The sequence below is a fragment of the Candida jiufengensis genome (assembly GCF_024610255.1).
Source record: "Candida jiufengensis strain CBS 10846 chromosome Unknown scaffold1, whole genome shotgun sequence".
Taxonomy (NCBI): domain Eukaryota; kingdom Fungi; phylum Ascomycota; class Pichiomycetes; order Serinales; family Debaryomycetaceae; genus Lodderomyces; species Lodderomyces jiufengensis.
Window position 1 is genome coordinate 145,967 of NW_026261562.1, and position 26,020 is coordinate 171,986.

At 28.8% G+C, this 26,020-nt stretch overlaps 11 protein-coding genes across 11 annotated transcripts; 8 read left to right on the forward strand and 3 right to left on the reverse strand. All coding sequences in view use genetic code 12, as the record gives it.

Annotated features, from left to right (window-relative positions):
- Nucleotides 1-35: 35 nt before the first annotated feature.
- KGF54_003849 (uncharacterized protein) lies at nucleotides 36-2,522 on the forward strand (the record flags this gene model as incomplete). Its single annotated transcript, XM_051764482.1, has 1 exon — nucleotides 36-2,522. One exon carries the CDS (start codon nucleotides 36-38, stop codon nucleotides 2,520-2,522), a length of 2,487 nt encoding a protein of 828 aa, XP_051617891.1.
- A 145-nt stretch (nucleotides 2,523-2,667) lies between these two features.
- On the reverse strand, nucleotides 2,668-5,424 carry KEX2 (kexin; the record flags this gene model as incomplete). The annotated part of the gene is made up of 1 exon (XM_051764484.1): nucleotides 2,668-5,424. The coding sequence occupies one exon, from the start codon at nucleotides 5,422-5,424 to the stop codon at nucleotides 2,668-2,670; it is 2,757 nt and encodes a 918-aa protein (XP_051617892.1).
- A 1,621-nt stretch (nucleotides 5,425-7,045) lies between these two features.
- Nucleotides 7,046-8,353, forward strand: KGF54_003851 (uncharacterized protein; the record flags this gene model as incomplete). The annotated part of the gene is made up of 1 exon (XM_051764485.1): nucleotides 7,046-8,353. One exon carries the CDS (start codon nucleotides 7,046-7,048, stop codon nucleotides 8,351-8,353), a length of 1,308 nt encoding a protein of 435 aa, XP_051617893.1.
- Nucleotides 8,354-8,602: 249 nt separating this feature from the next.
- Nucleotides 8,603-10,177, forward strand: NAR1 (Nar1p; the record flags this gene model as incomplete). Its single annotated transcript, XM_051764486.1, has 1 exon — nucleotides 8,603-10,177. The coding sequence occupies one exon, from the start codon at nucleotides 8,603-8,605 to the stop codon at nucleotides 10,175-10,177; it is 1,575 nt and encodes a 524-aa protein (XP_051617894.1).
- Nucleotides 10,178-10,663: 486 nt separating this feature from the next.
- Nucleotides 10,664-11,389, forward strand: KGF54_003853 (uncharacterized protein; the record flags this gene model as incomplete). Its single annotated transcript, XM_051764487.1, has 1 exon — nucleotides 10,664-11,389. The coding sequence occupies one exon, from the start codon at nucleotides 10,664-10,666 to the stop codon at nucleotides 11,387-11,389; it is 726 nt and encodes a 241-aa protein (XP_051617895.1).
- Nucleotides 11,390-11,637: 248 nt separating this feature from the next.
- On the forward strand, nucleotides 11,638-12,681 carry ERG27 (3-keto-steroid reductase; the record flags this gene model as incomplete). The annotated part of the gene is made up of 1 exon (XM_051764488.1): nucleotides 11,638-12,681. The coding sequence occupies one exon, from the start codon at nucleotides 11,638-11,640 to the stop codon at nucleotides 12,679-12,681; it is 1,044 nt and encodes a 347-aa protein (XP_051617896.1).
- An 8-nt stretch (nucleotides 12,682-12,689) lies between these two features.
- KGF54_003855 (uncharacterized protein) lies at nucleotides 12,690-16,811 on the reverse strand (the record flags this gene model as incomplete). Its single annotated transcript, XM_051764489.1, has 1 exon — nucleotides 12,690-16,811. The coding sequence occupies one exon, from the start codon at nucleotides 16,809-16,811 to the stop codon at nucleotides 12,690-12,692; it is 4,122 nt and encodes a 1,373-aa protein (XP_051617897.1).
- Nucleotides 16,812-16,925: 114 nt separating this feature from the next.
- Nucleotides 16,926-17,639, forward strand: KGF54_003856 (uncharacterized protein; the record flags this gene model as incomplete). Its single annotated transcript, XM_051764490.1, has 1 exon — nucleotides 16,926-17,639. The coding sequence occupies one exon, from the start codon at nucleotides 16,926-16,928 to the stop codon at nucleotides 17,637-17,639; it is 714 nt and encodes a 237-aa protein (XP_051617898.1).
- A 59-nt stretch (nucleotides 17,640-17,698) lies between these two features.
- On the reverse strand, nucleotides 17,699-19,366 carry SRP54 (RNA-binding signal recognition particle subunit; the record flags this gene model as incomplete). Its single annotated transcript, XM_051764491.1, has 1 exon — nucleotides 17,699-19,366. One exon carries the CDS (start codon nucleotides 19,364-19,366, stop codon nucleotides 17,699-17,701), a length of 1,668 nt encoding a protein of 555 aa, XP_051617899.1.
- A 129-nt stretch (nucleotides 19,367-19,495) lies between these two features.
- KGF54_003858 (uncharacterized protein) lies at nucleotides 19,496-19,885 on the forward strand (the record flags this gene model as incomplete). Its single annotated transcript, XM_051764492.1, has 1 exon — nucleotides 19,496-19,885. One exon carries the CDS (start codon nucleotides 19,496-19,498, stop codon nucleotides 19,883-19,885), a length of 390 nt encoding a protein of 129 aa, XP_051617900.1.
- Nucleotides 19,886-23,291: 3,406 nt separating this feature from the next.
- Nucleotides 23,292-25,481, forward strand: KGF54_003859 (uncharacterized protein; the record flags this gene model as incomplete). Its single annotated transcript, XM_051764493.1, has 1 exon — nucleotides 23,292-25,481. One exon carries the CDS (start codon nucleotides 23,292-23,294, stop codon nucleotides 25,479-25,481), a length of 2,190 nt encoding a protein of 729 aa, XP_051617901.1.
- Between the last annotated feature and the right edge of the window lie 539 nt (nucleotides 25,482-26,020).

A 26,020-nucleotide genomic window follows, 5' to 3' on the forward strand; every position in this document is an offset into this window, starting at 1 on the left:
TATCATCTTGATAACTCCATAAAGGTATTTTCAAGATGCCGCCGCCTACATCTCCAACTCATCAACCAAACGACAACTCACCTACCAATCAAAATTCAAATCAGAATAATTCCTTAAATCATATTAGAAGATTCGGAAATGCTTCTTCAGAATCTTTTCCTACATTAAATTCATTAAATATTATATCTGATTATTTATATAGAAATGAAAATCATAATAATTTGAATCATGAAGATAATTCTCGTTATGAAAGTAGACAAGAAGCTAATTTTAGATCTAGAATACTACGACACTTTAGTGAAATTCATAGATTACAAAATCATTTTAATACTTTAGTTAATTCATCAGAAAGTTATACTCGTGATACTACAATGGAAGATACTTCTAATGTTGAAGTAAGTAGTATACCTACACAACTAAGAAATTTATCTAGAGAATTATCAAGAACAAGAAATAGAGAAGCATATTTTGTTGAATCTACTGAAGAAGATGATCAAAGTTTCCAATTTGAAGATGAAAATGATCAAGAATTAATTTACTATTCAGATGATGATCATAGCGGTGAAGATACTGCTGCCGCCGATCCAAACGAAGGTGAAGAAAATGCAAGAAATAATATTAGATCAAATGAAAGATTACTTCTAACTTCCGCAAGAAATTTACAGAGTGCTACAATTCCATTTGTTTCAGGGGTACCACTAAGAAGACAAAATGCAATAAGAATCAAAAGTGTCTTGACTAAAGAAGAAGAAGAAGATGAGGAAGAGGATGCACCAAGATTAAATGGTAAATTGGTAAGTGAATTATTAAATTCAGAAGCTCAAGTATTAGAAAATGAAATGAAAACTATAATCGAGACCATTAGTCAAAATAAAGAAAAATCACTTTTGTTTCCACATAGAAATAATCGATATAGAACAATGTTTTTCTCAAGTTTTAATATTTTATGTCCACCAGATCCATCTCAAGATACTTATAATATTAATCAAACATTAGATGATTTTTTGTGGAAAAGAAAGAATAAACTATTATTCTTGAAGCAAAATATACCACCACCACCACCAACAACAACTTCCAAAAAGAGAGCAAAAGAACCAAAACATTCAAACTTAAAAAGACAAAAACTTTCCTCCACTGCAGATGAAACAATAAATGTATTGCAAAACGAAGATATCAATTATCCATGTTACAAAGTTGATAAAGAACAATTAATGGATGGTCTATCAACAAGTGATTTTCAATCTGGATCTTCGTACTCATTAAAATTGGACTGTCCATCATTTAATACATTTAATTTATCATTCATCAATACCGACACTAACCTCAATGGAACCATTAATGTTGAACCAGAAGGAAGTCTAGAAACGCTATTTTTAAAATTACACAACTTTACAAAATTTCTTTGTGGAATGCCATTAAATTCATATCAATTGCCAAGAAACGCAATATTAATCAGAAAATTAAATGTATTAGATAGATTATCAATTGACAACAAAATTTTATATTCCAAAACCAAACCAATAAAAACATTTTATATCCCATGTGATGGATCAAAAGTTGATTTTAAAACAAATGATTTAAGATTTATGAAACTGGAAAAATTAGTATCATCGAGATTCAATATTAGTAAAATAAGAATACAATTATTAGAATGGATGAAAATCAATCCATTTTTACAATTTAAAGAAAATTTCTTGTATAATTTCTTACAAGATTTACATCAAGACTTAAAAGAATTTAAAACTTCAAAAGCTCAAAGATCAAGAAAATCTGAAGCTATTCATTTAACAAGAGAATTTAAATCTAATTTACCTGAATTAACAAAAGATTTTAATTATCATAAATCTTTCACTGACTTAGTAAAAAATAGTGGAGTTAAAGAAAGATGTAAAAGACATACTGAAATGTTTTTAAAAGATTGGGAAAGTAGTCTTGCTTTTAAATTAAGTGATTTAATAACAAGTGAAAATTGTTCAACTTTGATTAATATTCAGTTAAATTATATTTTATTTTCATTAGAAATTAATATTTCCAAATTTTTAGACAATTTTATAAATTTAATTTTCAACTACTGTGAAAATACTGAATATATTGAAAATTATAAAAAAATCTATAAAAATATTTTAAAAGATGAAAAAGAAGATATAAAATGTATATTAATTTGTTCATTCCACAAAAGAACTGGATTTTTAGAAATTCATAATACATTCATATATACAAATCCATTATATACTCAAAAATCAGGTGCATTAAATGTAATTTTAACTGATGATTCAAGATTAAATGAAATTAATGGTAGAAATATGTATGTTTATGATGATTTTGAAAATTTTAATAGTTCTAAAACTCCAATAAATTCAAAAGAATTTAATTTAGAATTTAATGAGGATGAAGAAATTGAAGGTGGTAATGAAAATGAAGGTAATGAAAAAATTAAAGTTAATAACAATAGACAAAATAAAATTCTTGATAAATTAGTTGGTCATATAATTTTAAATTCTTCAGTTAATGAAGTTTTATGAATTCATAGTCTTATATAGCTATATACAGGATCTACTATTTTAAAACTTGTTACACTACTTGAACAATCAACATATTCGATTAGAGACGTAGAGAAATTTTTTGTTTGTCTATGCACGTTATACGGTGTATTGTCTATTGAATTAATTACTTATTCTCATCAACTATCTTTCTATCATCAGTAATTTCTTCATCATTAGTAGTTTCATTGGAATCAGTTGGTTGTTCATTCGAACTTGAAGTTGCCTTTTTTGTATTGTTTTCATCATTTTCATGATCATCATCATCACCAATTTTAAACATATCATCATCATAATCAGGTAAAGTTTCACCATTAAAATTTTCAAATAATCTTTCTCTTGCTTCATCTTGATATCTATCATCATTTATTTGATCATTTTTATTAATTCTTTGATCATTTCTTTGACCTAAATCAAATGAATCAGCATTAGCTCCTCTTCTTCTTGAATCTAAAGTTTCTTGATCATCTTCTGAATCTGTATAATCTTCACCTGGAATAATATCAAATTCATAATCATCATCTCTTCTTCTTCTTCTACGTAAACTACCTGGTGATTTATGGCATTTCATTATTATTAAAACTATTATGAATCCAATAATTGCAAAACCCATGAGATATTGACCTGTGTGATCTGATGTATAATGCTTATTTTTACCTTCTTCATCTGGTTCTGTGGTTGGTTCTAATTCGTCTGTTATTGTTGATGAAGTTGTTGATACTTCAGAGGATGTTGATGAGACTTGCTCTGATGAAGCGGTCGATGTGGATTGTGCGATTTCCTCACTAGCTGATGTTGTAGAGACTTCTTCGGATGATGTGGTTGATGATGAAGCTTCTGTGGATGATGAAAATTCAGTCAGTGATTCAATTGTTGATGATTGTTGTTTATTTTCTCCAATTCTATCTCTTCTTACTGCTGCATAATCTTTTAATAATTCATATTTTTCAGATTTATCAGCATCCCTAGACTCTCCAAAAAATCTTAATTGCCAATCTTTAAATTTAATATCAATTGGATCACTTTTGGAATCATCTGCAAAGACTTCAATTTCCCAATCACCCAAACCATCTTCACCCCAATGAGCTACAGACATGAATGTCCAATCTTGAAATCCCCTACCCGCTGCATCACCTGGTCTGAAAGTTGCTAAGTCACTAATAACCCCAGTAGGTGATATTAATCTTGCACCGACTTTACCTCTAAATGAAGCATCTATATTAACTATAACGTTAACATGTTCAATTCTTTCAACATTCATTACTTTAAGGTCTTCTTTTGATACTGTTATTTTTGATTTTATTATTTTTTTTTCTTCATCCCTTTTTAGCATTTGTGGTTTATTCAATGATAATGCTTCATTAACTTGAGTTACATCACTATAATACCAAGCTTGTGGTTTAACATTTTTCCAGGATTTAGCGAAATCAACCATATTATAAGCATCAATTTTACCATAACCATATTTATGAGAATATTTTCTATTCAATGCAGTAGTTTGATAATTTCCATCATCTTCATTAACTGGTGTAGCACTTAAAACATTAATATATTGTAAATCTCTCCAAGTTAAATCTGGATTAGCACTAAGTATTAATGAGTATATACCACTTGCTAAAGGAGCTGCTGCTGATGTTCCACCATGTAACGCACTACATTTCTTTTTGATATCTGTAGTATGTATGTGTTCCCCAGAACCTGATGAATATGTAACAACCATTACTGCAGCACAAGCTTCTGAATAAGCTGGATGTAATCCTTTATAATCTATTGCACCAACTGTTATTGAGTAAATTGAGTTTGTATACCCATCGAAATTACAACTATCTTGGAATCTACCACCATTACCAGATGCAAAAACATAGATGGCTCCTTTATTATTTCTACCCTCCTGTATTCCTTTAACAAATGCTTGTTTCACAACAACTTCTGGTCCACTTAATGTCCTTCCATTATCAGTTGGACCCCAAGAACATGAATAAATATCATTTGTATCTAATCCATAAATTAAAGCTGCAGCTTCCTCTGCTGCAGTTATTGCACCAGATAAAATTCTTATACCACTAACTTGAGATTTATATGCAACACCAATTCCACAAACATCATTCTTAACTGCTGCAATTTCCCCTGCACATCTTGTACCATGATAATCATCAAATAATTTTGGTAATGGTAAGTTCCCATTGTCATTAAAATCCCATGAACCTTTTGCATTAAAATTATCTTTTAAATCTTCACCTTCTGCATCTAATCCATCATCAACAATAGCTGTAACTATACCTTGTCCTAATATATCTTCAAGCCATAATCCAGTAGCATTTACATCATGACCTGGAAATTGTAAATTCAATAAATGCCATTGAGTTGCAAATTCGGGATCATGAATATCTAATTTTTGAGCAACAACTGCTAATTTTTGATGAGCTTTATCAGAATCAGAATTTGATTGATCTGATGATTGCTGTTGTAAAAGTTCATCTCTTTTGGAATCTATTGGAACTGGCATTCGTTTATTGATCTTTTTAGGATATAACATATGTAATGATGAAACATCTCCAACTAATTCGTCATAATGATCCTCAAAACCCAGAGATCTTTTCATGTGATTAAAATTATTTGAGTTGAAATTACCTAAAAACGAATTATGAGGATGAGAATTATCTATACTAAAAACATAATAATTATCCAAATTTAATTGATGTTCAAATTTATAGTGATCTTTATATTTTGATATAAAATCAATTAAAGGTTTTTGACTAGTAGTTGTGTTTAATTCTACCAAAAAATAATTATTCTCCTCATAATTTCTAGTTGGGATTTGTTGTTGATTTGATAATGAAATTAAATAAAATAATATGGAAATTAATAATTTTAATGAAAACATAATGAATTGAAATGAAAAAAAGTCTATAAATATAACCTGAATTTTAAATCAAAAATATTTGAAAATATAAACTGAATAAAGAAGTTAATAATAAAGCCTTTTGAAAAAGAAATGAAATGTAATTTTTATTTATTAATTAAACCTAGAGATCCAAAATTAAAAAAAATTGAAAATAATTATGAAGATATGCAAAAAAAGTTTTGTATATTGTATATTATAATGAAATGAAAAAATAAAAAATTCAAATGAATGTGATGTGATTTTATTATATATATATTGATAATACTATATATATATTATAATGATATAATTTATTGATTTTATGATTGGAAATAAGTTTTGGTGAAAGTGTGATAAAAAAGAAGTTCAATAAAAAAAAAAAAATTTGTATATTGTATTGTATTACGTTGTTTAAAAAATAAATTAATAAGTTAACATGAATGTCTCAAATCAGAATTCTATGACATTCTTGAAATTATCAGACATGGGAATCTAATTTTAGTATTTTAATAAAATATGGGGTAAGTTAATAAATGTTTTTACTAATAAGAGTCAAAATTTCTGATCAAGATTAATAATGCTTACCACGGTACAACTTTAATAACTGTACGAACTATTGCTTTACTTTTAAATGAATGATAACTTGACTTTTCTTACATAAATTAAATTATTAAAATAAATTTTTTTTTTCCTTTCTTTTGATGGCCAATTTTTTTGATTTCTTATTCTATTCAATTTTTTACAAATTGATTTATTGTCGGTAATTCTTACTTTATGTTCAATATTACCAAAAGAGAAATTTGCAAATTACGACGAAGAATATTTAGAGATTAAAGGAAATCACTACTTTATAATTTTAGTACCTTTTTACAAAATTGAGAATCAGAGAAAACCGAGGGGCAGCTGTTTTATCGGCCCAAGTTATTTTTCATTGATCTTATAAATGAAGTGTTATATATAATAATCACAATACAAACTTGAACAGAACCGTTTATTCAACAATACAAGAATACAAAGAGTACTATTTAAAGAGATTTAAAATACACTAATTTATTTTCTTTCACTGATATTTGTAAACATTTTAAAATCTAGACTACATATCAATAAAAACAATTTCAGGTTCCATTATAAAACATTACTTGAATGAGGTTCATTTAAAGGAATTATTCAGTTTTACAAATTCTGATTAAAATAATTTTATTATTTACTATAAAATTTTAAATTTCTTAAGTGGCTAATTATGTCAATTTAAGTAAAAGTGTGTTAATTTGTACTCACTACTGTAATTTACATTACAGGTTCATTTGATTAGCCTAGAATAATTTTTTTGAGAACTGACAAGTACTTGTATATTGTACTACTTGTTATACTTATTATCAATACTTTCATTTATTTATCTCGTGCAATTACTATCATTAAAATAACCTCGTAAATTTCTTTCAATCGGATTTTTAACAATTTTCGGAATATTTCAGATCGAGATTTCAATAATATATTGTATTTTAGGAACCAATTCATTTTACCTTTAATACAAACACTTCCAGTCGCTAATTTAAATATGATAAAACATTTACAAAAGGTGGTTCTTATATCCTTGACACTACTTTCAAAAGTATTCGCGATGGAAATGGATATGGATGAAGATTTACCTGAATTTCATCCAATTAACGCTTCATCAAAATCTTTTCATTGGATAATAACATTATTTATTTTACTAATTATACCTTCAATAAGTACATCATTAGCATTTGCAAATAGATTCCATTGGTCATTATTATTACAATATATTGCAACAAGTTATTCAGTTGTTGAATCATTATTTTTAGATTTCCCAGATAATGTTGATAATCATGAGAATAGAACTTCAAAGGGTACAAGTTGGTTTTTGAGTATAGTATTAGGTATAACTATATTTTTAGGGACTTTATTAAATGGTAGTAATTTAGTTATAAATAAATTCTATCCACATTTATCAAAACATTATAATGAATATGGATTAATGGCCAAGATATATAAGATTTTTTCATTATTAATTGTTTTAACTGGTTGGGTAAGAGTTTGTATGGCACCAATTGCATTATTTGGATTTTGTTATGGTAGACATACTGGTCAATGTATAGCTCATGGAATTATGGGATCAGCGTTTATATTATATTCATTTGTATTATCATTAGTTTTGGTTGTACCATGGATTAGGAAACATCAATTACATAGTAGCAACGCTCAAAATTTAAAATCTCAAGAATTTTACGATTCAACTATTATGATGTTATGGGGGATTGTAAATACTTTTACTGAACATAGATGGGGTAAAGAAGGTTGGAATATGGGTGATTATCAACATACTGCAATGGGAATAATATGGTGGGGTGGTGGTTTATTAGGAATGTATTTATCAAGAAATAATCAAAGAACTTTTATACCTGCTTTACTTTTAATATTCACTGGTTATTCAATGAGTCAACATGCACAACATTTACAAATTTCAACAAAAGTTCATTCAGTGTTTGGGATAGCATTAATGAGTGCTGGAGTTACTAGAATTATTGAGATTGTATTTGTTTTAAAAGATAAAGCATGTAGTGAACTGGGGAAAATTTTATCTTTTCAATATTTACCACCATTTTGTTTAACTTTATCGGGGATTTTATTTATGAGTGCTACTGAAGAACAATTACAATTGGTCCATGATTTAGGTTCTGATCATTCTGCTTATATTTTGGTTGTATCAGCAGCTGCATTTTTAATATATTTATGGATTTTGTTGTGCATTTGGTTATATTTAAAATTAGTTGGCTATAACGAAGATGGTGAAATGTATAATCAAGGTTATAATAATATTGGTACAGAAGAATTTGAATTGGGCGATGTGAGTGATGTTGAATTAGAGGTAGATGATGATGATGCTTCGACTCCAACAGAAAGATAAACAATACATAATTAATCTACCTTTCACTTTAGTTGTATTCTAATGTTTCAGATCTCTGTTAATTCATTTTGCAACTTCTCCATTTTTGTATCATATTAAATTTTAAATCTTTTGTGTCATCAGATAACAAAAGAAAAAAAAAAATTAAAATAGAAGAGATCTAATTATTATCTTTATAAAATGTATTACTAATTATTGATTAAATATTGGATAAATGATTTTAATACTAAACTAACTACAACAATAATTATGAGTGCAATATTATCAGCAGATGATTTAAATGATTTTATATCACCTGGTGTAGCATGTATAAAACCAGTTCAAGAACCACAACAAACTTCAGATCATAATGAAAATGGTGAAGTTGAAATTCAAATTGATTCAAAAGGTAATCCTTTAGAGATTTCAAAAATTGATGGCAAACAAAATAATTTATCACCAGCTCAAATATCATTAGCTGATTGTCTTGCATGTTCGGGGTGTATAACATCGGCGGAAGAAGTATTAGTTGCACAACATTCTCATCAAGAACTAATAAAAGCTTTAAAATCAAATAAAGATAAAATATTCGTTGCAAGTATATCACAACAACTGAGGGCTTCATTAGCTACAGCATATGAATTATCAGTTGAAGAAATAGATAAGTTATTAATAAATTTATTCGTCAATCAAATGGGATTCAAATATGTGGTGGGGACTTCATTAGGTAGAAAATTATCATTAATAAATGAATCAAAAAATATTATAAATCAAAAACAACAAGGTTTGAAAAATCCTATACTATCTTCCATTTGTCCTGGTTGGGTACTATATGCAGAAAAGACACATCCATATGTATTACCAATGATATCAACAGTCAAATCATCACAACAAATTACTGGTTGTTTATTAAAATCATTAACTGCATATGACTTTGGAGTTTCCACATCCGAAGTTTATCATTTATCAATAATGCCATGTTTTGATAAAAAACTAGAGAGTGCAAGACCTGAAATATTTGGTGATACAACACCTGATGTTGATTGTGTTTTAACAGCAAAAGAATTAGTTACTTTACTAGAAGAAGAACCAAACTACAAATTGATACACAAATTATCACCACCAATAATGAAACAAAGTATAGATGATGTATATAGATCAGTTGCTCCCAAAAATTGGCCATTTGTTTCGTATTCTTGGTCAAATGATCCTGGATCATCTTCAGGTGGGTATGCTTTTAATTATTTAAGAATTTTTCAAGATGATTTGATACTAAAAGGTTATAATGAATCAGATTTTACAATGAAAATAATTCAAGGTAAAAATTCAGATATTTATGAAATGAGATTAATGTATAATAATGAAAAATTAGCTAGTGCAGCTATAGTAAATGGATTTAGAAATATTCAAAATTTAGTAAGAAAATTAAAACCAAATGGTAAAACTACAACAAAAGTTAATCCTTTAGTAGCTAGAAGAAGGGCCAGAGTCAAAGATCAATCACCAATAGTAACAACGTCAACAGAAGAATTAGCAGATGCATCAAAAGTAGATTATGTAGAAATAATGGCATGTCCAAGTGGTTGTATAAATGGAGGTGGTCAAATAGCACCACCACAAGGATCATTAGAAAAAGATTGGATAAATGAACTGTTAATGAAATATAATACTGTACCAATGTTTGATTTATCATTACATCCAAAAGATATTGAGAAATTTATTGAATGGAGTCTTGACTTTGAGAAAGAATTTAATATAAGTAATGATAGATTATTTAAAACATATTTTAATGAAGTTGAAAAACCAACTGATCCAACAGCTATATTAGTTGGATCAAAATGGTAAATATATAATATATTTATAGAGATGAAATGAAGTTATAGACAGAATGATTTAACTAATTCTTGTATTACTCTGGTATATATTTGTATGCTACCAAATGAGAAAAAGCTACGTTTATATGCAGTACACTACACTATATAAAATTTAAACCAATAAAAAATAGATTTTTTAATCTTACACATACATTATAAAAAAAATTTATATATTATATAGAAACTAGTTGTATCAATCAAGTAATTCATAAACACTTACAACCAATATCATCATCATCAAAATATTGATCAAGTTCATCATCATTTTACAAAACATCTCATTAATAGATAGAATCCAAAGTTATTCCTTCAATCATCAACCTATCGGATCAGAATTACAATAATTTAACTACAGTTTATTTTCATTTTCATTCATTTAATCAATTCAATAATTTATTTATTCATTAAATCATAAAAAATATACTTAATTAATCAATTTATATATATTCAATTCACAATGTTCAGACCGTTTATTAGTACATCATCATCAATACTTAAATCCACAACTACAAAAACTTCACCAATAATATCATCTACAACAAATAATATTCGTTTAATATCAACTACCCCTAAATTATTTAAACCTGCATTAGCAGCAGAAACAACTGATTATTTAACCACTGGTGGATCAACACAATCAGCTTGGCCAAAAGGTTTTAGACAACCAAAACCAAAAACTTGGGAAGAAAGTCATGAATCAGCATTAAGTAAAGCAACAAAATATTTTTTTTTAAGTGAAATTGCTCGTGGTATGTACATTTGTTTAGAAATGTATTTTAGAAGTCCTTATACTATATATTATCCATTTGAAAAAGGTCCAATTAGTCCAAGATTTAGAGGTGAACATGCTTTAAGAAGATATCCAAGTGGTGAAGAAAGATGTATTGCATGTAAATTATGTGAAGCTATATGTCCTGCTCAAGCTATTACAATTGAAGCAGAAGAAAGAGCTGATGGATCAAGAAGAACTTATAAATATGATATTGATATGACAAAATGTATTTATTGTGGTTATTGTCAAGAAAGTTGTCCAGTTGATGCAATTGTTGAAAGTCCAAATGTTGAATATTCTACAGCAACAAGAGAAGAATTATTATACAATAAGGAAAAATTATTAGAAAATGGTGATAAATGGGAACAAGAATTACAATATTGTATTGATGCTGATGCTCCATATCGTTAAAGATAATAATTTGCGAGATATTTGTATAGACAATTATATTTAATGAAAACGCCATAAAAGAAGGATTAATTAGTTGTAGGTTTAAACCTCTAGTCCAGGTAAAACTATGTGATAACATGAAACAAATTCGTATACTTTAAAATAGAGCGTGAAAAATTATTATACGATCGCGTAAATTTATATATTTACTATAAATATTCTATATTTTCAAATAATCAGCTACAAAATACAATTCATATTCAACTACAATGTCATTGATTAAAAAATCGACCAAAATCGTTATTACTGGGACCTCATCAAATTTAGGTTTCAACATAGCAGTTCGTTTATTAGAGCAATTACCAAATGATAAAGAAATAACATTAATTGTGACATCAAGAACATTACCAAAAGTCAAAGAATCGATAAATGATATTAAAAAATATATAATTGAAAAGATACCTTTAAAATTAAAATTAATTGAATTTGATTATTTGTTGGTGGATTTTACTGATATGATATCTATCTTATCTGCATATTACGAATTGAACAAAAGATACAAGCATATTGATTATTTATTTATTAATGCAGCACAAGGAGTTTATGGAGGTATAGATTGGAAACAAGCCACTATTGAAGTATTATCTAATCCTATTGAAGCAGTTACAAACCCCACGTACAAGTTACAAAGAACTGGAGTACAATCAAATGATAATTTAGGTTTGGTTTTCCAAGCTAATGTATTTGGTCCTTATTACTTTATACATAAAATTAAACATTTGTTACAAAATGGTGGGAAAATTATATGGATTGGTTCATTAATGTCAGATCCTAAATATCTTTCGTTTAATGATTTACAATTGTTAAGATCTCCAGAAAGTTATGAAGGTTCGAAAAGATTAGTTGATTTATTACATTTTGGAACTTATAAAACTTTAGAAAATCAATATGGAATTTATCAATATTTAGTACATCCTGGGATATTTATAAGTTTTTCATTCTTCCAATTTTTGAACATTTTCACTTACTATGGAATGTTGAGTTTATTTTATATTGCAAGATTCTTGGGTTCACCATATCATAATATTTCTGGTTATATAGCTGCTAATGCACCAATTCAAGCAGCAATGGGGAATGTGAAACAATCATCAAAAGCTGGATCGGCATGTGATAGATCAGGTAAAGAATATCTAAAATATGAAGAAGTTGATACTACAGGTTCAGAAGATGTAGTGAAATATTTTAATGATTTGGTGGAAGAATGGGATTATAAATTAAAGGATCAAATAGTAAATACTCGAGTACCTAACTAATACACTTTTCAATGATAAATTGATTGTTCTAAACATTTACAACCACAACCACTTGCACATTCTTGATTCTTTTCTGACCACCATTCACTAGCACATTCTGTATGTAAAATATGTTCACAATTACCACATAATGTAAAATTTTTAGTTGCTGCTAAGTTACATAAAATACAATATTTGATAAGTTGTCTTTTATTTGTATTCCAAGCATTTGGATATTTAACAACAACTGATGATACAGTATTGATGAAAATTTGATTCGGAGTCTGTCTATTTCTTTTTCTGAGTCCGATCCTACATTCATGTGTTGTGAATGATGAATCATTTCCTTGAGGATTATCATCATAATTGAATTTTAATATTTCAAGTCTTGTCATTGGTAATCCCCAATCATATAATGTTTCAGCATATAGCAGTCTATATAATTTCATTTTCTCATCACTTAAAAAATTAGGTAAGTCATTTGGTAATGACTCTTCAAATAAATCCAACTCTTCTTCATTTTGTAAGTCAATAGTAACAATTGGAGGTGGATCTATTCTCCATTTTGGTCCTATTGATTTTCTAGGAATTTTAGGTTTTTCTGCAATTCCCTTTATTGCTCTTTTTGGTGTTGGTATTTTAATTTCATTTTCAAATAATGAATTTTGAGATCCATTTTTTGCAGCTATGGAATGTAAAGAAGGACCGAATTTTCTTGAATAACCATATTTATCTGGTGAATCTGTTCTTAAACTTATATTATCAGCAGAAGAAGTCAAAGAATGAGCGTAACTATTTGTGAGTCTTGAATCTTTTCTTCTACCAGACAGTTGTTGACTATGATCACCATATGTAAATTCGGATTTTTGATCCAACATCGTACTTCCACGACTTATTATTGATTGTCCATCATTGTGATTTTGTGCAAAATTTAGCAATTCAGATGATCTTGTTTGTTTTAACATATGTGGACTTCTGTATAAAATACAAGACATCATTGCTAACATTTGAGTATTTTGATTTTTTATATAGTATTGAAAAATTTCTTGTATTAACCATGTATAGCCAAATGGATGTGAACCCCATATTGATAAATATTTATCTTTAAATTGGTCATTTCCAATAGGTGGTTGTAGTGTAGTGCTGCCAGCAGCACTTTGATTTAATAAGATTTCTAAAATTTTCCAAACTTCTCCAACTTCTTTTAGGCCATATTTTGATGCAACTCTTGAATTATGAGCAGCTAAATTTTCTGGAGTATCTCCAACAACTTTATACTCTTTTGCTAATTCTAATCTATTAGGTAATAAATGACTAAAATCAAAAATTCCAACTATGTTTTTATTTTTCCCATTTGATTTCTTCTTCTCTCCCTTCAAGGAAGATTTATAATTTGATAATGACTCTCCATGACTGGTTAATTTTTTCAAAGATGATTTGTGACTGCCATCATTGTTAATAAATCTACTTCCTAAACCGAAATTTGATCGAAGCAATCCAGGCATTCTATTTCTAGCTGATGCATCATGTTTTAGTAGTTCTTCAAGATCCTCTTCGAAATCTTCATCAGAAGATGATTCATCTCCTTCCTTTTCATCAGAATCTTCATTAGATTCGTTGGAATCCGAGTGTTCCAGTTCTGAGTCTGATGAAATAGTTGATTGATGATGATGATTATGATGTTGATGTGTTTTGACACTGAACCCGTTATCAGTAAATTTTAGTATATTAAACTTTTGAGATTCATTGCTGTCTTTCTCACTTCCCATATTAGTTTTAGGAATAAAAAAGCATACCAATTGACCAGTTGGACTCCACATTGCACCACAACCTTTAGGTATTGGTGTTGAATCAAAATTAGGTGGCTTTTGATCAATATTACCAGGAGTTTCAATTAACTCTTGACCAGTTGCATTAGCATCTACCCCCAAATTAGTAACAGCTGGGAAAAGATCTCCATATTCTGGATCATTATCTTCTCCCGAAGAATAACCATTAAAATCAGGCTGTTGACTAATCAAATCATCTACCCAACCTTCATTTCCAACTTCAGGTAAATAAGAATCTTCTTCAGCGCTATCTCTTCTATGTTCCATCATTAATTCATCATCTAATTCAATTTTTTCACCCAACAAAAATCTCAAGCAAGGTTCCAAACAGAATCTTTGATACTTGTTTGTGTAAAAATTTGCAATACCACTTATAGTTTTTTCCATTGAAGTTTTCATTTCATAGGTTAATTCATGAGTCTCTTCAATTTCAAACTTGATTTGATTTTGTTTCAGTAATTTTTGAATTTTTTTGTTGGATTTACCTTTTGCGAATTCAATTTCTTCAAGATATGGATAAGATTTTGGAAAATCTATTGAAAGACGTATGAAAACTAATTTTTGCTCAATTGGTTCATCCAATACTTCATCGATATTTGCATTCTTTATGCTTTTATCTGAAAAACTTTTTTTATCGAATTCTTTACCATCTTCACTCAAAACACTTTTATCTTTCGTTGAGTTTACAGTTTCCAAATGACTTGCTTCAATTGAGTCTATGGAGCCTCTCTTTTCTTGTGATTGTTCGGTCGTTACTGTCGGACCCCTCAAACTAATTACTAACTCACCTGTTGATACTGAGATTTTTTCAAATCTAATAAATGGGAATTTATGACCTACGATACTAACTTCTTCACCTAAATTTGATGGACCTTCATCTTCAATAGTAGTGGAACTATCTTTTCTGTCTCCTCTAGCTGCATGTCCAATTCTAACTCCCGATATCCAATCCAAATGATCAAGTTGACTAAATTCATATCCAGACTGTTTCCTTTTCTCAGCAATTTGATATAATGTTATAGCTGATAAAACATCTCCACCATTAGTCTTAGCAACATCATCAATTGTGACTTTTGGCTCACAACAATAAGTTTCATAAGTGTGTAAATCTTCCTCAGTTGGAGTTCTTTCTGCTGAAAAATCTCCATCTTGATCTTCTTTAAATACATTAAAAAAAGTTGGATCATAATTAACCAGTTTAAAAATTTCATCATCACTTGGCCATAATTTCAAATCAACATCTTCATCTGACCAAGTGACTAATTGATAATCTTTCCAATTGTTTTTAGATTCAAAATATTTATATTTCTCATGTTTGGTCCTCCATAAAAAATCTTTGATTGGACCACGATGACCTTTGAACGAGTAAACGAATTCTCCGGAAACACGTTGAGTTTCATTAGTCGCTAAATATTGTTGATAAGCATCTTCATAGTTGACAATATGTATTGAATCTTGTCCATCTCTTAATGGCATAACACCAACTGCTTTATCTGAACCGAAAGGTAATGTACGAGCTCTTGCTATAGGAAAATCAGCTTCTATTACAACACTAGCTTTAAATGTATCATCCATGGAGTTACTAAAATAGTTGAATTCATTTATAGCTTTTTGAGCATTCTCACTTCTCAAATCCCAAAATTTTATAGTATTATCATTTGAACAAGTTATAACATTTTTCAAACCTTGTGTAAAATCAAGACCATTAATTTTACCTTCATGAGCTTTTGAGACTTTGACAAATGGTAATGCTCCTTTTCTTGTATCCCAAACATAGAACAGATTATCATGGGAAGATGCAATCTCATATGGATTTTCATGGTTCCATTTAACTTGGATAGCACCAGCTCTCCAATCTGCCCATTGACCAACTGGTTTTCTCGGAGTTCTCATATCCCAACTTAATGCAAACGTATCAATTGAACAAGTAGCTAAAATTTCTGGATCTGAAGGATGGAAATTAATATCTGAAATTGCTCTCGTATGAGCATGTAATATATTTGCAATTGCATTATTTGAAGGTCGACTCAAATCCCATAATAATGCCTTTTGATTTGAAGTTGATATACACCATGATGGTTTGATTAATGAATGTGGTGACCATTGAACATCTGCCACTTCCCAAGACGTTATATGATGAAGCCATCTTGGAGGAGTAAATGGATCATCCATATCTATGATAAATAATCCTCTTCTACCAGCTAATACTGCATCTCTACCATTAGGGGATAAAGACATGGCACCAATGGCACCATCTACTCTTAACAGCAATGATTTTCCAAAAGTTGTAGATTCATTTGGATTTAGTAGACGGTTGACCATAAATATTTACAATGTATTTTGCAACTGTTACAAATTTATGGAGAAATTAAATAAAAAAATAAAGTGGTTGTAAAAATAGATTTATTCTAGTTCTATATACATATCACCACCAAAATGGATCAAGATACTAATGAGAATAAAGACGTGGAAATGGTGGATGAAGAATTTAATGACGTAGATGATCATATAATAGAAACTCCCGAATCTAATAAATCCCAACCAAAAGATCAACAAAAACAAAATGAACCTATAGACAAACAACAATCAAAAGCTGAAAAATCAAAACAAAGACAACAAACATTATCAGCAGCAGCGGCAGCTAGTGCAGCAGCAGCAGCATCATTAATACCGGATTTGCCTGATCTTACACGTAAAGATAAAACTTTAAAAGAAGTTTTAGATATGATGGATGATGAATTTGCACCAATTATACCAGATGCAGTAACTGATTATTATCTTGCAAAAAATGGATTTGAATCATCAGATATTAAAATTAAAAGACTAATAGCTTTAGCAACTCAAAAATTCATAAGTGATATAGCACAAGATGCTTATGAATATAGTAGAATTCGTAATGCCAGTGCTGTTTATAATTCATCAAATCCTCAAGTTAGAGCAAAACAATTACTTCAAGGTCAACAATATGCAAATCAACAATCTTTGGCTGGGAATAGCAACAACGCGGAAAGTGGAGATCAACAAACTTCACAACAAACACATTCATCTGCTGGTAATCAACAAGGTAAAATAGTTTTAACAATGGAAGATCTTAGTAATGCATTAAGTGAATATGGTATGAATGCTTCAAGACCAGATTTCTACAGGTAGAAAAAAAACTAAAGTTGTGTAGGTAATAATGTATAATTAATTATTAATCATTAACTTCTCTACATACCCATTCCTCCACCGAATTGTTGCATCATTCTTTGCATCATTTGAGGATCTTTCATCATTTGTTGTGCTTGTTGCATCATTTGCGGATTACTTCTCATCATTTGTTGAGCTTGTTGCATCATAGCAGGATTATTCATCATTCCAGCTAATCCACCAGCTCCTCCAGCTCCTCCAGCACCAGCTCCACCACCTCCACCTAACATACTCATAGCTTGTTGCATAAAATTTGGATTAGATTGAGCTTGTTGCATCATTCTTTGCATTTGTGAACCACCTCCCATTTGTCCTGGTTGACCTTGAGCAGCAATAGCTGATTTTGCCATTGATGACATCATTCTATGTTGTTGTAAAATCATTTCAACCTCTACTGCACTACAACCAGAGCCTCTTGCAACTCTAATGATTCTACTAGGTTCTTTTATAAAAATTCTACCATCACTCTCTAATTCTTTTGTTGTCATTGAATCCATTATAAAAATCATATTTCTTATTTTCTGTGACGTTTCTTCTTCTCCAACTTGTGACATGATATTAGATAAACCGGGTATCATTGATGCAATATTTGTAAGTGGTCCCATTTTCATAAAATTATTCATTTGATTTTGAAAATCTTTTAAAGTAAATTTACCTTCTTTTATATTCTCTATAGTTTGTTTATGACCTTCGTCATTATTTAAATTTAAAGATTGAACATGATCTATAAGTCCTTGTATATCACCAATTCCTAATAATCTTGATATGAATGTTGTTGGTTTGAATACTTCTAAATCTCCAATATGCTCACCAGTACCAATAAATACAATCGGAGTTTTTGTAGCAGCAACCGCTGATATAGCACCACCACCTTTTGCATGACCATCCATTTTTGTCAATATTATAGAACCGAAATTGGAACTTTCTTTGAATGCACGAGCTTGTGATTCAGCTGCTTGACCAATTGATCCATCCATTACCATAATTGTTTGACTTGGTTGAACGGCTTCTCCAATTTGTATCATTTCATTAAATAATTGTTCTTCTTGTCGATGTCTACCTGAAGTATCAACTATGATTATATCGAATTTCTCTTGTTTGAATTTTTGTACACCTTCAAATGCTATTTTAACTGGATCTGGTTCTAAGTAGGATCCATAATATGGAATGTTTGCTTTAATTGCATTTTGCTTCAATTGATCAAAAGCACCAGCTCTGAAAGTATCAGCACACACTAAACCCACTTTAAAACCTCTCTTTTTGTAATAGACTGCCAATTTTGTACATGAAGTTGTCTTACCCGCACCTTGTAAACCAACAAACATTATAACATGACTTGATTCTTTTGATACTCTAACTTTTTTCCCATTAATTGTTTTGGTAGTTGCTGAAAGCTTTTTTGGTTTTGGTGGTTCAACATGAGAATCAACTAATGCACATAACTCGTCATAAATGATTTTTTGTAATTTTTTCCTTTTGTTTTGAGATGATGATTCTTTGATAACATTTTCTTCTTCAATCTTGTTTCGTATATTGCCTCTTAATTTTGCAACTAATTTGACATTTATATCTGATTCTAATAATGCAGAACATATGTCTTTAATCATTTGTTGAATTTCGTCATCAGTACCTTTCTCCACAGAGGAAAGGGCACCTCGAAGTCTTTCTCCAAGATCTGCTAAAACCATTATATAGTGATAAGTTGTTGGAGATTCAATTGTTAAAGCCAAAAAGAAAAAAAAATTAATCTGAAAATCAAATTAGCGATAAATTCATATTTTGGTCGTGTAAATCAATTGACACTATCATCAACTATTATGACTGAAGAACAACCAGTCAACAATGCAGCTAAAGATTTAAGTACAAATGGTAACAATATTTTCAATGATAAGAAACTAGGGACAGACGAAGTGGAAAAAAACAAGTCAAAAGTAAATTTTACAAATGGTGGAGTTGAAAATTATAAATTTTATCCAGATCAACCAGAAAATCATCGTCATAAATATAGATGGGCAATGAAAGAACCTTCAAAATTTTATGATCCTTGTGAAGAAAGTAGAATGGCATCAATGGATTGTTTGTATAGAAATCAAGATGATAAATATGTTTGTCAAGACTTTTTTGATGCTTATAGAGAATGTAGGAAAGATTTCTTTAGAAAGAAAAAAGCTGATAAACTAGAAGGTAAAAAAGGTTGGGGTTGGTGAATCCTCGGGAGTCGTTAGTTAACAATTTGTTCTGTAACATTATAAGATATATATCTCTTTTAACTTTGTACATAGTAATGAATAATCATTAAATTTTTAAAAATAAATTTAAAGCACAACTGAAAACCAATTTGCTTGAACTATAAGAGCCGATCTTACAAATAAAAATAAAGTATAACGATACCACATACATAAAGATATATTTGAACTTGAGATGTCATTGAATCTAATTAGCAAATTCAATAAAATTTCTCAATAGCAATTAGATGAGGATGCTGCAACTGCTATAAATCCAAAATCGGTTGCGTTCAGTATAATTTTGGTACACTCGTAACTCACCGAGTGACTGACTCAACTGTATTAACACTACCGCAACCTATCAACTATGAAATTGAATCATTCGTAATGTCGCACTTGAACAAAATCATCTTTCAGACAATGCCTCAAAGAATTTAAAACTTTATCTGCAAATAATGTGTACCAACAACTAACAAAGTGAAACTTCAAGTTCAATTTGAAAAACTTTAAAAGAAGCCGGCAAATTTTCAAGGCATGCACATTCGTGTTTAGTCTTGGACTAAATTTGAAATTAAGTCCCACCACACTTTCCGTGCAGACAAAATTTGGGGAATAATTCTATTTAATACTTTTTTAATTACCCTGGTGCCTAAATTGGAAAATGATTAGTCTCATTTGCCAAACGTCAAGCCAAAATCCTTTTTCCGACACATAAAATTCAAGGCTGCAATAATGACGAAACCACTTACTGGTCAGCTGGGTCGTCATAATAACGATGGAGACATGAGTTAATCAAAATAATGCCAAATCCTATAAAATTTTACAATTCGACAATACATTTGTATAATTTCAAAGAATTCTATGATATTCGTTTACATAAACGAATACTTATTGATGAAAAATCATGAAATAGTCTAAATATGAAGTTAGCGTGTTGTCTTAAAATTCATTCGAATAATTAGATCACTCCTTGTCCGTGAATTCATATAACGCTTGGTTATTGATACCAAGTATAAAATACATTGATAATCTTTTGACACTTTGAATCTAAATAATTAACTCTTAATAACATACTTAACTTACTTACTTGAATAAAGCACAGAAGATTGAGCGAAACAAATTCCAAAGGATTCAGCAGAAGTATTTATTGATTGATAATTGAAAAAAAGAAAAATCAACAATTAAAGATTATGTAAATTAAAATAGTAATATACAGGAACGAATAACTAAAATACATTCGCAACAAGTTGACAGGAAATTATTGATTCATAAATTAAAAATTGCGAATGAACAACTAAGATTTAATCAGAAAGATTGAGAATAGTTATTTAACCAGGTTTTTAGCCTTTAATAGTAAGGTTTATTGATTTTTAAAATTATGCCTTATTTTGTAGTTTAGTTTTAAAAGCTTTGAATACAATTTATCAAATAATTGAAATGGTTGCGAAATCAGATCATAACCTCAAAGAAATCAACCTACAACGTAACTTTTTGAATACAATCATACACCATACATAAATTTAGACCCATTTTGGGCAATCGAAAATTGGAGGTTACCTAAAAACATAACACAATTAAGGAATAAGTGAATGACCACATATATCAAGCATTCACTGTGCTACATGAAGAACAAAACCAAAAACTTATCTCTCATTAATTTCGTCAATTTTTTCACAGTGAAAATCTCCCATTAATTTGCTATCCCTATTGATTGTTCCCAAAAAAGGACAATTCGAGTAGTATTCGATTCCATTAAAGATAAAAATAATCAACTCGAGAGTACATTTTAATCCAAAAATCTTCAGCTAGTAACTATCAAAGTAGATAAATATTCAAATCTAGAATTTGAATAACTCTAAAAGAAACCGCTAGTATTTGGAATAAAGCAGCATTAACACATTGCAAAAATATTTAAAACACAATGTCGATAAGAGCTTTCAAAAAACAACTCAAAGGTGAAAGCACTCACAAAATAAAAGTACCTTTTATCAGGACAAGTGGATGTTTATTCTGTGTTCTCAGATTTCAAACCACACAAATTTAGTGTCTTCTACTGCAGATTGAGTGCATGCATTCAAAATACCTCATAATAATTAAAAAGTCCAATCCAATTTGCATAAATCATAACTTATTAAAATCCTTAAAAATAATACAATTCAACCAGATTTGTATAATTTTTTGAAAATCCCAAATAATCTATAGCAAACGGAATTTTGATCCAAATTTACTTCATGAAACTTGTTGATAAGTTAGTATTTATTCTCTAATGTGTACATGAAATTTATTAAAAGTTAAACTTTCAAACGGCTTTAACGAAAGTATATAATATATTCAGTAGATTGAGTAACTATGATAACATACCGACGATTTTCAGTCCATTTAACATAAAAGCAAATTGATCAAATTGACAGGACAGGAACCATTCTTAGATTTAGTTTCCACGATTACATTGATTATGTGAACAATTCTTAATAATTGAGTGTTATTTTTTTTTTTAAGAGAAACAAAATATTTTGATGATTGAATAAATATAAAGTTTTTACATGCAGGAAACTACCGTTCCCCTCTTTTATAATAAATTTTAGGAATTTGTAAACATTGAGTTTAATAGAGACGTCAAATGACTAAAGGTGTATGTATCGGCATAATAATTGAAATGAAAAACGCATTGAGCTCATACTGTTGTGTAGATTGTTTGTTGGTTTTTTTATTTGGCAAAATTTGCAGCAAATTACAACATATGTCGCTTTAGTTTATTATTTCAAACGCTGTATGTCAAATGAGCAACCCCTGTATTATGTAAAAAACTCCAATTATAAGATATCTAGAGACTTTTAGTAATATATTAACCCCTTCTTCCTTCAATCTCTCTTCAGTCCAAGAATATCGTTATATGCAATTTTTTGATGAAATTTTTAAAATTCCGTGGTATAAAAATATGCTACAAAATGTGGCAATGTTAGCGCACACTGGTTTAAGGTGGCAAGAATAAGCACAATAAACAGACGTGTTTCAACAATAACATCGTATTTGCTTCCTATGAGTAACTACTGTTGTAGTTTTAGACCAGCAATTTCTTTTGATTAGTTGCAAAATTTAAGCGAACTGCGATATTATTTAATTGTCGCGAGATAAATTTTAGTATGTATCAGATTCATCATATTCATTATACCTATATATTACCACTTATATTTTACGTCTTTTTAACTCTTCTTTTTGTTGCAAGGTTTCATCACTCAAATAACCATGTCTCAAGTTTGGTAAAAGAGATTTGAATTGGACTTTTGACTACTATTTCAGAATCATCTATATTATTGCATCACCATCAACTATCGTCATCATATTCAACCGTCTTTAAATCTACAACATTCAATCAAAAGTATATGGCATGAGTATCACCAATATTTTAAAATTACCAATAGAAATAATACAAAGAATCATTGATTTAATTGATGATAGAGATACGTTATTAGGATTAGCAAATCTCCTTGGTTCTAGAGATAAAATTTATAAAAGATTATTTCCAAAATTAACTATTTTCCATAAGCAACCAGCTACTGTTCATGGTAATTTCATATCATTTTACCCGATATCAAAATTTTTAAATTTTTTGGATGACTATAATAATTATGTTCCAAATGAAATTTTAACAAACGTGGATACGTTATATGAAATGTTTGACATTAAACATATAAATTTTGAAAATACAAAAATCAATTTAATTATTCATCCTCATCATACAATTGAAGATTTACGATTTTCATTTATAAATTTTAAAATAATTTCAATAATATTAAAGCCTTTTTTTGATTATCAATTAACTGGGAAATTGTATGATACGAGTAAAGTGTATTTTGCTCAATTGGATGATGAAGAATTTCAAAGTCTCACTTTTCCAAACACTTTGGAGAAGTTCGAAATATTTTACAAAAATAAGTTTTTAAAAAATTTACCACATTCATTACGTGAATTAAATTTGAGAAATATCGATTATTTAAATTCAACTAAATTTCCATTATCATTAGAATCGTTGTGTTTAATTAATTGTAAGATAAGTGGGGTAATATTGGATTTGAGTTATCTTTCTCAATTAAAGAAGTTTAAATCAGATGGCAGAGTACGAATTAATAATGATTTTTCGTCAGGAGAATTGAAACTACCATCTTCGATAGAATCAATTTGTTTGAGTTCTTCATATATATGGTGTTTGAATGATTTGAGTGATTATGAAAATTTGAAAATTCTTAAACTCATGCGTTGCAAAAATTCAATTTTGTTGTTTAATATGACGTTGCCTCCTCATCTAGAAAATTTACAGATTGAATTTATTTGTGAGGAATCAGTTAATCTTGATAATCTGGATTATGGTGAGACAACGAATTTAAATAATGTTACTTTAATTAACCAACCGGAAGCAGGCTCATTATATGAGATTAATGGTGAAAATGTTTTTCCTTCAACTTTGAAAGTATTGAAATTGACTGATATGGATAGTATTTTTCTTGACTTCCAGTTGAACTTACCTAATTTGGAAGAACTTGAATTTGCCTTTTCTCCATTTACTAATCCACATAGTTTGATAAATGAAAACTTAGTTAATTTGAAAAAATTGACTGTCACTTCTTTTGGTTCAACTATGGAATCTGTCAAATTTCCTAGAAATTTAGAATACTTGAATCTTCGAAATAATTGCATAACTTCATTAATAGAATTCAATTTAAATAATTTGAATAAACTCAAACATTTGATTGTTAGGGAAAATCAAATAACTAGCATTACTGAACAGATAGCTCCAAATTTGAAAATACTTGATATTTCAGATAATCCAATACAAAAATTATGCCATCAAGAAAACTTAAAACAATTAGTTGTAACTACTTCGAAAATGGATGATATTTGTATCAATAATTTAGAAACTTTTGAATTAGAATTTGAAGATGATGACCATGATTCAATTGAATCTGACTCAGAAGTAGAATGTGAAGAGTATGTATCATCCATATATAATTATAATTTTCAATCATGTTTCTACCTAAAAGAATTAATATTACGTCTCAATATTGGTAGTATATCAAATTTGACATTTCCTGACACACTTGAAATTCTTGATGTTACTTGTATGTTTGATAATGATGACTTTCAAAATCTTTATAATATATCAAATTGTCACAATTTAAAAACTTTTAAATTAAAAAGTTGTACTATAAAAAGTTTTAGTTTTAATGATTTACCAAAAAAATTAGAAAATTTTGCAATTATTGATTCTAGATTAAAAACAATTCATGGTTCTTTGAAAAATTCAAAAAATTTAAAAATACTTAATTTAAAATCAAATAAAATTGATAATGATGGGCTTGAATATTGTTATTTCTCATCGCCAAAACTAGAACTTATTGATTTAGATGGGAATTATATTGATAATATTGGTTGCATTAGAATTAGAAGTTGTCCAAGATTAATTGAATTAAATTTAGTAATGAATTCAGAGGTTGATTTGTATATTACTGATGAAGATGTAGCAAAATTGAAATCAAATTGTCCAAGATTAAGTATAATTAGAACTTTAGTTGAAGAATGATGTATATCTTCGATACTGTTTGTTAATCTGAAAAGATTGCTATAGATTGTGAAACTAGAATTGAAAGCTAGAATGAGTGAGGTCATATTCTTTAGTCATGAGATCTACTTGATTGCAAATCTGACTTGACTTTATCTTGTGCATGCCTAACTTGAAGTTTCAATTTACATTGATGAAATTTGGTGACTAGGTTGAGTTTAGGTTGAAAATTAATTTTAAATTCTATAATTACTTCCCCTTTTAATTGTAGTTATAAATTGACAGGAATTGCTTTAACGAACGTAACCCCATTAAGTATTATTTCATTGAACAGGAACACCAAAATCGACAACCCTCTCAGTTATTTAAAAGGGAACCATAATCACTATCAATACTCTCTCGATTTAATAAAATATGTATGAACATGTAAGCTGTCAATTCTAAAACTTTAGTATTGTAATAAATGGATTTTGCAACCGTACTTGGTAGCAACAGAATTTTAAATTTTAAATTACCAGCTGAAACTAAAGTGATACACGTTAAATTTCAAAATCAAATAC